At 54.8% G+C, this 12254-nt stretch overlaps 5 protein-coding genes across 5 annotated transcripts; all 5 read right to left on the bottom strand.

Moving 5' to 3' along the window:
• Nucleotides 1-571: 571 nt before the first annotated feature.
• On the bottom strand, nt 572-1631 carry N7459_008981 (uncharacterized protein; the record flags this gene model as incomplete). The annotated part of the gene is made up of 3 exons (XM_056948149.1): nt 572-925; nt 1026-1264; nt 1397-1631. 3 exons carry the CDS (start codon nt 1629-1631, stop codon nt 572-574), a joined length of 828 nt encoding a protein of 275 aa, XP_056795374.1.
• A 702-nt stretch (nt 1632-2333) lies between these two features.
• N7459_008982 (SKN1/KRE6 family beta-glucan synthesis-associated protein) lies at nt 2334-4560 on the bottom strand (the record flags this gene model as incomplete). Its single annotated transcript, XM_056948150.1, has 6 exons — nt 2334-2385; nt 2446-2923; nt 2974-3496; nt 3549-3650; nt 3706-3883; nt 3941-4560. 6 exons carry the CDS (start codon nt 4558-4560, stop codon nt 2334-2336), a joined length of 1953 nt encoding a protein of 650 aa, XP_056795375.1.
• Nucleotides 4561-5987: 1427 nt separating this feature from the next.
• On the bottom strand, nt 5988-6936 carry N7459_008983 (uncharacterized protein; the record flags this gene model as incomplete). Its single annotated transcript, XM_056948151.1, has 2 exons — nt 5988-6265; nt 6405-6936. 2 exons carry the CDS (start codon nt 6934-6936, stop codon nt 5988-5990), a joined length of 810 nt encoding a protein of 269 aa, XP_056795376.1.
• Nucleotides 6937-7281: 345 nt separating this feature from the next.
• rpL3 (60S ribosomal protein uL3) lies at nt 7282-8919 on the bottom strand (the record flags this gene model as incomplete). The annotated part of the gene is made up of 7 exons (XM_056948152.1): nt 7282-7537; nt 7603-8276; nt 8345-8501; nt 8577-8634; nt 8703-8734; nt 8807-8853; nt 8908-8919. 7 exons carry the CDS (start codon nt 8917-8919, stop codon nt 7282-7284), a joined length of 1236 nt encoding a protein of 411 aa, XP_056795377.1.
• A 422-nt stretch (nt 8920-9341) lies between these two features.
• On the bottom strand, nt 9342-12254 carry cyc8 (putative transcriptional corepressor Cyc8; the record flags this gene model as incomplete). Its single annotated transcript, XM_056948153.1, has 6 exons — nt 9342-10799; nt 10862-11263; nt 11322-11414; nt 11475-11654; nt 11720-12006; nt 12074-12254. 6 exons carry the CDS (start codon nt 12252-12254, stop codon nt 9342-9344), a joined length of 2601 nt encoding a protein of 866 aa, XP_056795378.1.

A 12254-nucleotide genomic window follows, 5' to 3' on the forward strand; every position in this document is an offset into this window, starting at 1 on the left:
AAGTTCCTTACTGTGTCATCACTTTGGCCGCAGTGACATACCAATGAAACACGAGGAACGTGTTCAATATATTCTTGGATGGGCCAAGCCATTTACCTGACCCTTCGCCCGCATGAAAGAGGGAGGACGCATCCCCTGCAGAAAAAGAGAGCCAAAAAAAGCACCTGATTTGGTTTTGTCGATTCAGAGATACCCATTACCCACTCTCATACGATCCTTTCTCCTATATTCATCCGTCTTCTACTACATGATCTCTCCCTCTTGCGTCTGGGATTGTTTGGGTCAGGCCCAGCTCTTTGTACAGTACCTGTTTATTCTTTAGCGAACGTCAATATTCTCGAAGAGAACACTGCAAATCAGCAGGGTCCACATTATCCATACTCATATCTCACTCTAACTGGGTATAGTTATAGCGGGCATTGCGAGTGATGACAGCTCCTACGACCAGGAATGCGCAGCAACCCGCTCCGCCCACGCCTATATTCCCCCAGATACCAATATCCCTCGAGGCCCCAAAGCACCAGAAAAGACAAGGTCAAATGTCATCAATATCATAGATCGTAAATCAAAGCTACCCCCGCGACACAGACCGGGACCCAACCCTCGAGTTCCCTCCAGACCCCGACACAGCCCGAGTCCCCTTCTTCCCCCGCTGGGCCTTCCTCTGCCCAGGCGACCACCATCCGTCGCCGTTCCGACTAATCACCTCCTTCGAGTCCCTCTGCACCAGAGTCGCGGCCACATTCCCAGGCCCGGTCGCCCGCTCAGGCTGCCGGCCATCGGGCCCCGCGCGCTCGATGCCCGGCACAAGGTCCGATCTCGAGGCCGGCACGGTAAACCGCACCGCGTACAGATCTTTCTCGGCGGCTGGGTTCTCCGGCGCGAGGAGCTTGGCCAGGAAGTAGCGTTTTGTCTGGGGGATTGTCTGTTGACGTCGCAGGTGAGATCCAAGCCTCGAGACTGCGGTGTTGCTGTCCAGAACGGACAGTGTGAGGATGGGGGGGGGAGGATTACGGAGGACTTACGCGGCGGGAGTTGATGGCGTGCGAGACGAGAAGCTCCCAGTTATTGAGGACTGAGAGGGCGGCGTGTTCTTCCTCGCGGAGTCGGTTGCGCCGGGCCAGGGCTGGCGGGCGCTCTTGGTCGTGACTCGGGTCTTCTTGGTCTTGCCCTTGGGCTTCGCGTGGAGCCGAGTGGATGGGCGCGTTGTGCGGATTCGGGGTTGTCGAGAAGGGGTCTGGCGGGTGGATGGAGAAGTCGGAGTCTAGTTCGGCTGGGGATTAGACGGGTCGAGTCGAGGTCTTCAAGTCTTCGACTGTGGAGGGGGAGGGTGTGGCAGGCGGGAAATGGGATGTACAGAAGAGGGTGAAGGTTGGTATGAGAGCGATCGACTCACCATCGCTCCGCGACAGCATCAGGTTCTGCGTGTCAGAGACCGCGGCGCGCTCTTGCATTAATCGGGCGAAGAGATTCTCATCTGGTTGGGTGTCGATCTGCATCCCGCCATCTTCGGAGTCAGAGTCCAGCTGTAGGTCGTGACCGGTGATAGAGGCCGAGTCGGTGTCTGTTTCATCGAGGGCGATGGCATCGGACGGGTTTGCGCCACCTGTTGTGCCGTGGGGGTTGGACATGATGCTGGTAAATACACAGAGCAAAGGTAGAATGATGACGATGATTGAAAGAAGATCGAAAGTTTAGAAGGCAGATGAAACTAGAATGGATGGTGCTGATGTAGGTGAGGTCGTCAATTGAGTGAAGGACGGGAACATAAATATAGACCCGGCGGCGCCCACAGCCGGCAAACCCCAAGTGTTCTCGTCGAGCACTGGCTTATGGGAACATTTGCAGACTCTGTATTGAGATAAGATAGTCATGAAAAGTCATGACACATGTAGCAAATGAAGGCTCGAGCCTGCTCGCGGTTGCTGCCTCCGATGCGGTACAGGCTATAGTGCCCAGTAGAACCTACGTGGGGTATCAGTCCAGCAAAGTACAGAACAGAACGGTTTTACCTGCCAGCCTTCTTGGAAAGCTATCGCTCACGGGTTGTTATAATACAACCGACATCCACTTAAGAGGAAGTTCGGTTTCAGCAGCGATGTTGAGACGTCCGCGCCGAGGGGATCGGCTGAGTCAGCTAATGTGAGTTCCAATCGAGGCACTACAAATCTACCAGAGGCCAGTTGCCTATACGAGCAGAAGGAAAGAACAAAATGAGATGTGATAATATGAAAAGCGGTATCTAATCGATATACCCAGAGCAAAAATGCCGAACCCCGACAACGCCGAAACACAATGCCGCTAAAACGACGCAGGACAAAGTCAACACAATCTCAGCAACCATGCATGTAGCTGTTTTTGGGCCAGTCAAAACCAGCATCCTCCCTGGAAGCACATTAGCGAGGACTCCAAGGGAGAGAGCGTGAGTGAAGGGGGGGGGCATACCAGTTGGTCAGGTTCTGATTCATGTACGCCTTTTTATGCGCCTCGATATACTCCGTCGTCTCATAACCAGGAGGGTCACAAGTGACGCTGACATCCTCGGGATCCTGGTAAATGCGAACGTAATCGAAGCGCAGGTAAGCGGGCATATATTCGCGGATCGACTTGTTTTGGGGCGCGAAGTTGTCCGCCATACCCAGGTTCATGATAATAGACATGGGTTCGAAAGGGATCACGCGTTGGCCGATGTTGCCATTAGGCCCAATAGCTCGACCATCAAGAGTCCAGGTCTTGTCAGCGCCAACAAACCAAGTAACTTCACCCGTCGCGCCGGGGGTGTACTCGAAAGCGAATATTTGGTATTCAGTCCCGTTGTACCAGTGGGAGTTGAGGTTGGTGAGGCCGGACATTGCTTGTTGGTAGACGCCGCCGCGGTAGTCGTTAATTTGAGTCACACTGGGATCGTAGACCGCGGTGAAATCTGAAACTGAGTTAGCCACAGTGCGGAATGGTCTATGTGACTGCACTGACCATAATCTGGCATGTACCAGATATCGAAAGGGGCGATTTGCAAACTCTGCGAGGCACTACCAATGAACATGTTTGGGTCGCCATTGAGCGCTGCGGTACTCCCTTCGATCACATCAATTTCCGGGGCACTACGGGCGTGGCCAGGGGAAGGGTGGTCAGAGCCGGGGCAAGTGCACCCCGGCAGGCGCATGCCTGGCAGGAAGTTGATTCCATCAGGAGCACTTTGATTGGGAGTGATTCCAGCATCACAGCCATCGTGGTAACTGTATGGCCACAGACCATCAGTGGTAGCAGCATGGCCGGGGCGCGCCAGATTGCCCATGGCCCAGAAACCAGGCCAGAAACCTTGGATGTGTCCATCACCGGGTAGAGACAGACTGGCTTCAAGACGGCCTCCCTTGAAACATAGCTTGTTCCAGCTCTGCACCATTCCAGACCGATAGTCGAGACCATGGCTCTCGAAGTCGTCGAATCGAATTTCCAATACGCCCTCATTTGTGGTCACCGCATCGGGATCGTACCACTGCCGCATGTGAGAAAATGATAGCCAGGTAGCAGAGAAACGGATCACCCACCTCCTTATCCATCGTCACACCGTACCACAGGTCCACTGCTTCAAAAAACGGATCATCACCATCGTAGAAAGTACGACCAGGCATGTTGAATTCGTCCGAAAACTAGCATGTATGAGCGAAGAAGCACTTGGCCGTACGAATAAAAAGCCACACTTACCACCAACTTCCATTCTTTGCCGTCCGCGTTCTTCTTGGTCATGGCCTCGGCCGGGGTATCAGGGTCAATTAGTCCATGCCGAAGGTTACTCAAAAGGGGCCGCTCCCCGACATCGAGACAAAGCGTGTCCCCGGCATGACACGCACTTGTAGGCTTGACCTTGCCTTTTACCCATGTTCTATCAACAAACTTGGGTTAGCTGGATTCAAACCTCTCATAGCGGAACAGCTCTTACATCACCGGGTATCCGATAAAAAGCATCAACAGTCCCAGTGTAAGAACCACTAGCCCTCCAACATTCAATAATCCTCGCCTGTTGCATATGTCGCAGTCATGGTCTTGGTCCGCCGGGTCGGGGTTGTGCATGTAGTCGTCCTTCTCCACATCCTCGGGGAATAGAAGCAAGCCATCGGTGGGCGTAATATTAAACTTCTCCGAGACGGTCTGAGTGTTGACATCGTACTCATCGCTACCGGAGCGCGACGGTCCCCGAGAGTCCTCAAAAGGATCCGCCTGGAAACGGCTTTCCCGACTCAGTGAGCTGATACTCGACCGTCCCGCAGACCAGCGGTCTGGCGAACCAGATCGTTCAGGATCATCCCGCTGGGTTGGGCGTAGCCTTGGAGGCAGTAGGAACTCTGAAGATTCGGGAGCATTGGACACACCGTATGGTGAGATGCCCTGCGCGCCGACGGCCATGCCGATTTCGCTGGCGGGCGTCAAAGGCCGCGGGATGGGCCGTGAACTCAGAGGCGCGTAGCCCTCATTCGTCTCAATGAAAGGGTCCTGGCGGCCCGAGTTGAGGCGAATGTGAGGCATCTTCTTACTCGAGGATTCAGAGCCCTGGTCCGACATCTGAATCCGGTGGTGGGCGTAGCAAGCTCAAGCCCGATTCAGCTATCCTTTCGTTCTCAATCTCACGCGCTGAGATTGAGATGTTGCACTGTGTCGTCCAGTCCACCACGAGGGATCACTAGCACCAAGGGGGAAATGGTTGCAGGTTGAGAATCGATGGGTATTGCAGTTGTCGATGTCCAATGGATCAGCTGTGTTCGCCCCCCTTCCTCATGCAAAGTTCCCACGCCGGTAATGACTGAGTGACCCTAGCAAATAGAACAGTCGTCAAGTGCACCCGTTGCGAAAGAGTGGACAGGACCACTTGGATAGTCTCCAATGTCCCGGGGTTGAAGGTCGGCGGTTAACACAGCGCGCAGCGTATCATGGGAACAAAAGAGAAAAACAACGCGAGACCCCAGAAGAAAAGAAGCAGAGCCTAGATTGCTCCGAGGGATTGGAATTGTTGTTTGGGTGCACGAGGGGAGAGGAATGACAGACTGCCCAAGGGGGGCAACGCAATGGTATGTTTACCCTCTCTTGGCTGGAAGTGCGCAACTGTGGAGCAGCGTATATTATTGTGCAAGAGTCGATCAGAAAACTCCGTCCGTTAGCTCTGCTTTAGAAGCCCTCAGGGCATTTAGTCGCGACACTTAATGGATGGGTAGTTGTGCTGGTGCATCTTCGTCTCTGGAGTCTATGGCAGGCTCATCGCAAGGCAAGGCGCATTCCCGCCGCCCTCTCCCCGGCAGCGAGGAATGGGCGGCCACGAATGCTGCTCAGGAATCTGAGAGTCGGCATCTCATCTCTAGGATTGTAGCTCCAGCCAATGGCGATACAGATTGTTGCTTGTGGTCGAGTATAAGTACACTGCGGACAAGAGTGGTGGTTGAATGTGGAAGGCGGCGGGCGAATCAGCTGTCAGCGCTTCAGTCTACAATATGATCCACGGTCCAACTCTACAACCAACGCTTTCAAATCCCATAGCGGTCACTCACACCCGTTTTGAAAATCAACCGCGCCACTGTTGGTCACCCTCCGAGATCTACAGTTGAGCATATTGAAGCCGACCATTCCCGAACACGCGTCCCTCGCCTCTAGTCACCGCCGCTTAGGAATGCCGCGATGCCCGAACGAGAACCTGTCAGGATGAGCTCAGCCGCATTGCCCTGGTAAGAGCATTCCTCTACCTTGTTCTATACGCCCAGCAAAGTATTCTAAACCATTATCGCTCATCCACAATGGGTAATTCGGTGTTACCTGTTCAGGTTCAGAACGCGCAATATAGTACACGTATCTCAGCCATTTCGCATAGATCCAAGCGACATCCACTGCAAATCACCAATCACCAATCACAAGTAATGATTCGTGATCCATCATTCATTCGCCCAGCTAACTACGAATCTGACAATCAAATCACTCGGTCTGCCCAAGCTACTCGCGGTAGCTTATGACTCGACCGATTTGGCACGCAGTCCGACCACGCGGCCCTCGGCAGCGTCCAACGCCAAAATCCAGTATTCTAGCTTTGTGCTGCTCAGTTCCACCCGATACACCTTGACATCGACGGCAGACTGGTCCGCATCGTTGTCCTTCTCAACAGCCGCAGATCGTACCGCATGAAAAACCGACGAATATTGGTTCTTGGGATCGAATGCGCTGGTCGACAGGGTGGAGATAGCCCTGGATAGGTCGCTATTGGGAGAAATCAAGGAGGACAGTTGATCTAGACATCCAGGAATCAGGTCAGTAGGGCCATTTCTAGGGAGAAGCACGCTGTCAAGGGCACAGAATCTCCCTGCTCCCTCGGCTCGGTGCGAGCAAGGTATAGAGCGCAGAAAGGGTCGCAGCAAGCAAGGACGTACCAGCACTGGGCCAAATGCCACGGTTCGCGCCCTCCCAACGCAGCGCGACGGGCTCGAATGGCTCATCTACCTCGGAAATGTAATATGCGTCGACCGTCTTGAGCGGCGCGGGGACTTGGACGGAGGCATCCACGGTTTCGGTCCGGGCAGAGTCAGCCCCTTGCTGCGCGGCACGGCCGGCGTCGAGATCCGCATTTGCCTTGTCCAGGAAGGACATGTAGGCGTTGTCAGAAGACATGACCAGGGAGGAAGTAGATAAGGGCGAGGAGCGAGAGAAGGACGGTGAGCTTGGGTGTGTTGTGCCTTCTGGGGCGGGGAAGCGGAGGTTTTTGCGCGCGTGGTTGGGCACTCGCTTTCTGCTTGCGTCGCTAGGGTGAGAAGCTTGACGATGCAACCAGTGATATCGATTCTGTAGAGGAGAAAGCAGGTAGCGCGAGTCTCTAGAGCGTGCGACGAGAGCTCGATTTCCTGGAAGTGGTGCGGTTGAGGCCACTGGTGGGATGACGCAATGGATCTTGGTTGACGGCCGCATGTTGTTTCACCACCCAACAGCGGCGGTTGGAAGACCCAAACCAAGTAGGAAAACGAAACAAGACGGGCTTGTGGGCTCGTAGAGGCGGTTATGGGTGTACGAGATTGGAGAATGGAAGCTTTTCAAGGAGAGAAAAAGTATTTTGCCCAAGTACGTTAGAATACCGAGAACTAAGAGCATGGACCACGGTCATCATGGAAGCTTCTGTACACACTAGATTGGTCGAGTATACAGGCTACAAGAGACAAAGAGCCTAATTACTGGTCCAAGTATGAAGGTATTGTGCGCTTTTTTTATTGAACTTGAAAATACGTTGCACTAGCACCAGCCAAACATCGAAACACCTTAAACCTCGGTAACAAGGTCCTTCTTGAGAGTACCCATGAAAGCACGCTTCTCCTCGGCGGTCTGGAAAGCACCGTGACCGAACTTGGATGAGGTGTCGATCCACTTGAGCTCGACCTTCTCGGTGGCCCTCCGGTTGGTCTGGGGGTACAGGGTCTTGCGCAGGGTCATGACACGCTTCTTGACACCGGGAACGGAGCCCTTCAGCAGGACAAAGTCGTTCTTGACCTCACCGTAGTGAACGAAGCCACCCAGACTAGAGAATCCTTGTTAGTGGGATTTTGATAGACACTGTATTGGTAGGGGATTCGAGGAACATACGGAGTGATCTGCTTCTTGGAGATATCGAAATCGGTAGAGGCGTTGCCCTCGTCAGTGCCCTTGCCGATGCGGAAGACCTTGTGGTTGCAAGAGGTACGGTGGTGGTAACCCATTTGACCGGCACGGGCAACAGTCCACTGGACGTGGTTAGGGTGCCAGGCACCAATACAAGCAACCTTACGCAGACCCTTGTGAGTCTTGCGGGGCAGCTTGGTGGTACCCCAACGGCTAGTGACACCCTGGAAACCGTGACCCTTGGTGACGGCAATCACGTCGATCATCTCGTCTTTCTCGAAGATGGAGTCGATGTCGATGGTCTTCTCAAAGAGGTTGCGGGAGAAGTCAACCTTGTCGGCGATGGAGCCACCGTTGACCTGGATCTCCATAAGGTGGGCCTTCTTCTGCTTGATGGGGGTCTGGCGGATCTGAGTGTGAGCGAGGACACGGACGACAGTGCAGTACTTCTTAATGCGCTCAAGCTCGCGGGTGATGGAGGCACCACTGTTGTCGGCGTGCTGCTTGGCGTACTTGGTGAAAGCCTTCTTCTTGCTCTTGTACCAGTTCTTGTAGAAGCGACGCTTGACCTCGTCGCTCAGGTGCTCAGCCCAGACAGTGGTGAGCGAGCGGAGACCGCGGGGAGTCTCGATGTAGCCGACAACACCGACGGCGACAAGCTGCAGAGAGAAACTCGTGTTAGAGTGATGAGCGTTCGGTTTGGGGTGTTCCCTGCGTAAAAACCTACAGGAGGGGTCTCAATGACGGTCGCGGCCTCGACGATCTCCTTCTTGTGCATCTTGGCACCAGGACGGTCAAGGTCACGTACGACAGTGGTCATACCGGCCTTGTAGCCCATGGAGGCAGTCAGGTGGACGGGCTTCTTGGGGTCATCCTTGGGGAAGCTGCCGCACAACCGATATCAGTATTCCATTCGCAAATTTTTTCAAGGCAATCCCAAAAGACTGAGAGGAACCAACCTCTTGACCTTTCCGCGGTGGCGGGCGGCGCGCTTGCGCGGGAGGTAGGCCAGGGAGCCTGTTGAAGAAAAATCAGTATGCCGCACATTGGATGTCGAGATTTGTCGAAATAAGTTGATCACGAACCGTGGCGAGGCGCTTCGTACTTGCGGTGACTCCTGAAAGCAAAACTAAAGTCAGCAATTGCTTTTCTTGGTGCCTTTGAACGTTAATGTAAGGGCCCAACTCACATCTTGACCCTGCTGTCGTTAGTCGTCGAGGTGGTGAGAGTGACGATCTAAATGTTTCGGGGAAGTGTATTTCGCTTAACGAGTGTGGGCTGACTAAGAACAGTGGAGACCATAGGTTTCGGGCTAAGCGACTTCGGATCGATGGTCACGTGATAAGCCATGTCTGGTCACGTGGACGGTTGCCATAATCAGATTAGGACTGGCTCTATTCTGCTGTTCGGCACTGCTTGACAATTTTTCTGCTTCTGCTGGGTTCACACGGGTAATCCATTTGAAAGAGTTGGATCGGTAGATGCCTAGTGCACCAGAAAAATTCACAGGGAAAAGAAACGAGGAAATTCATCAGAGAACAGGAAGAGAACGAATACAGGCATGGCCGCTTCAGTCTAGTACCTCGGGCCAGCTGAAGCAGTCAACAAGAAACACACGTTCATACCGTACATCAGGCGATTGAAAGGGGTAGGGAGTAGAAAGGACACAGGGGAGAAAGGAGTAACTGAAAGCGGCAGGATTGGAAGGGGCGGCTTAATCACGCCTAAGACTCAGTCTTTGAGGGTGTGCCGGCACGGCCGTTGCTGGCCCCGTTAGTCCCATTTCCCGTCGCGCTCCCGTTTGGGCTTCCCTTGGCCGCGGAAGCCTTTCTTTCCTCATCGGCATCGTCATCATAATCCTCATCAACGTCCATCTTGCGAGCTGCTGGCTCGTGGGACGAAGGGGCTTCGGGCCGAGGAAGCTCTTCCTTCACGGGGGTATTTGCCGACGGGGGGGCTGAGGGAGGTCCGTTGGATATGGGGGCAGACCCTTCAGCCATGGGAGGAAGGCTGGGTCCTCCGCCGGTGTGGGGAGGCATACTCTGGATGGAGGGCAGAGTAGGGGGGTGGTGGGCGGCTTCTGAAGGGTGATAATTCTCGGTCGCACGGCGAGCATCCTCGCGCCGTGCCTCAGATGAGCTACGTCGCTGCATCTCACCAGGAGATGCCATACGACCAGGCGGGCTGGGGCGGCGAGTGTTGTGGTCATCCAGACGCGCCCGACTCTCTTCGTTCGCCAACTTCTTGATTGGCCCAACCTCGCTCTCCCATTCACGACCACGCTTCATTGCGGAGGTGGGACGGTCCTCAACGCGGTCACGGGCAGCGGCTTCAGCTGCAGCCGCCGCCGAGGCAGGTGCGGGAGCTCCAGAAGCTATACCTGTTGCACTGGCACTAGGGGCAGGGGCACTAGGGCCGTGGTGGTACTGTTGGTGTGGGTAAGTTGATCCAGGGGACGGGGGCCGTTCATCACGGATCGGTCGGATCTCTGTCGGAGGAGTAAATGGTCGGGTAGCATAGGGGGGTGCAGGAGCACTTGGTGGTCCGGCGCTGGGGCCGCTAGGACCAGGAGGACCGCTAGGAGGAGGAACTGCACCAAGACCAGGCGGCAGAGGTCCGCGGGCCGCAGAGCCGAAGCCGTTGCCGCCGCTGGGTGCGCGCTCATGGCCAGGTGCCGGTCCATTTCCCAGCTGGGGCAGTGTGTGTGGCGGGGGATAAGCACCGGTACCACCCATCTTCGGCGAACGAGGCGGGGCGCGAACAGGATCGGGGAAAGCCCGAGCCGGTTCTTGGCGAGGGCTAGCTTGGGGAATCAGCCCGGGACGAAGGACGTCGCGCGGCTCCATTCCATTAGCTGGAAGAGCCTGGGATTGCGATTGCAACTCATTGATGCCGCGGTTCCAGTCCGCGATTTGGCGAGGAGGTGCGGGTGCCTGGGGCGGCGGGCCGACTGGAGCAGAAGCACCCCATTGGGGAGCTGGAGGCGCACCAACACCGGGAGCCTGGTAGGCCTGGGGGTGGACATCCTGGGGCTGGGGGGCAGGGGCATTGTTCTGCTGGGCAGAGCCCGAGAGTTGACTCTGGAGAAGCTGCAGACGAGCCTTGATATGGACATTGGTCGGGTCGAGATCGGCAGCGCGACCATAAGCGTCGAGAGCGTCCGCAATCTGGTTGTTGCACGACTCGTACTAGAATAAAAGTCAGTGAGATTCGCAATGAAAAAGCTTTTGGGATAAGAACGCACCAAAGTACCCAAGTCGTACCAGACCTCGGAGATGTACGGGTTCAAGCGAATAGCACGCGAGTACGCATCCAGCGCATCACGGTACTGATTGATCTGGTAGTATAGAACACCAATCGAGCACCAGAAGGTGGGATTGCGACCGTCGCGGTAGACAGCCTGCTGGTAGGCTTCGTAGGCCTTGGGATACTTGGCCTGGGACATGTAGCACCGACCGAGAAGATACCAGCTTTGTGCATCGGTGTTATCTGCATTGACCGATTTTTCGAGATACTCAATAGCTTTCTCCTGGCTCGCATAACTGTTGCTTTGCTGGTGATAGAGCCACCCCAGTTGCTGAAGCACCTTGGCATGGTTGGGGTCACGGTCGAGGACGCGCCGGTACGCGGCCTGGGCAGAATCAAACTGAATAAAGCGGTTAATATCTCCAGGAGTTCGAGCAAAGGTCGCGAATGTAACTTACGTCCTTCTGTTGCTCGTGAACATGACCAATTTGGAACCAAATATCCTCTTCAGTCAGTGGACGAGGCGGGTCGTTAACAATGTATTTAAAGCACTGCCTGTTGTTAGAATCCACCTCTAAGTGGGCAAGGGCCGGTTAGCATGATCAACATACCTCCAGACTCTGACTGAACTTTTGCTGCTGCTTGTATATGATACCCAAGCGGAAATAGATTTCATTGGCCTTTTCGAATTCAGGCGCCATGCGCATGACTTGAGAGAAGGCCTCCTCGGCATGATCGAGCGATCCATAGCGATCGTACAGGATACCGATACCATACCACAGTTTTGGTTCCTGTTTATGCATGAGTAATTGTGTCGATGGAGATGGGGATGACGAATATGAAAGGATAAACTGACCTTTGGATCACGCAGGTGGTAAAGTGCCTGCTGGTACGAAGTGTATGCCTCTTGCAGATTATCCATCATCAAGTGGCAATGACCCAGACTGCCCCAGGTCTCACCGCTGGTCGGATCCAGCTTGAGGATGTTTTGAAGATACTCAATGGCCTTGGGGAACTGCTCCTTGGTGCGAAGGATACAGGAGATGGCATTCATGGCGGGGATAGACCACTGGTTGTGACGAAGGGCCTGCTCGTACGCATTCATAGAGCCATCCAGATCGCCCATCAGCTCAGTCAAGCCGCCTATACGTCGCTCGGTTATCAGCACCCCCATCGCGTGATATCCCAGGTCAACTAAAGAAATACATACCAATCTGGAGCCACACTTGCTCATTGAGTGCGGCAATCTTTTGGGCAGTGGTAAGCGAAACTCCCTTCTGAGCCTGCGCAGGTATGGCGGCGGCCATGTGGCCATTGACTTGAGGGTGCGCAGCCATGTGCGCGTGGTGCGGAGCGACGCCCGCTGTGGGTGAGGGTTGAGTATGAGACAT

Source organism: Penicillium hispanicum (genome assembly GCF_028827665.1).
Source record: "Penicillium hispanicum strain IBT 35686 chromosome Unknown utg000008l_segment0_segment0, whole genome shotgun sequence".
In the NCBI taxonomy this organism is placed as follows: domain Eukaryota; kingdom Fungi; phylum Ascomycota; class Eurotiomycetes; order Eurotiales; family Aspergillaceae; genus Penicillium; species Penicillium hispanicum.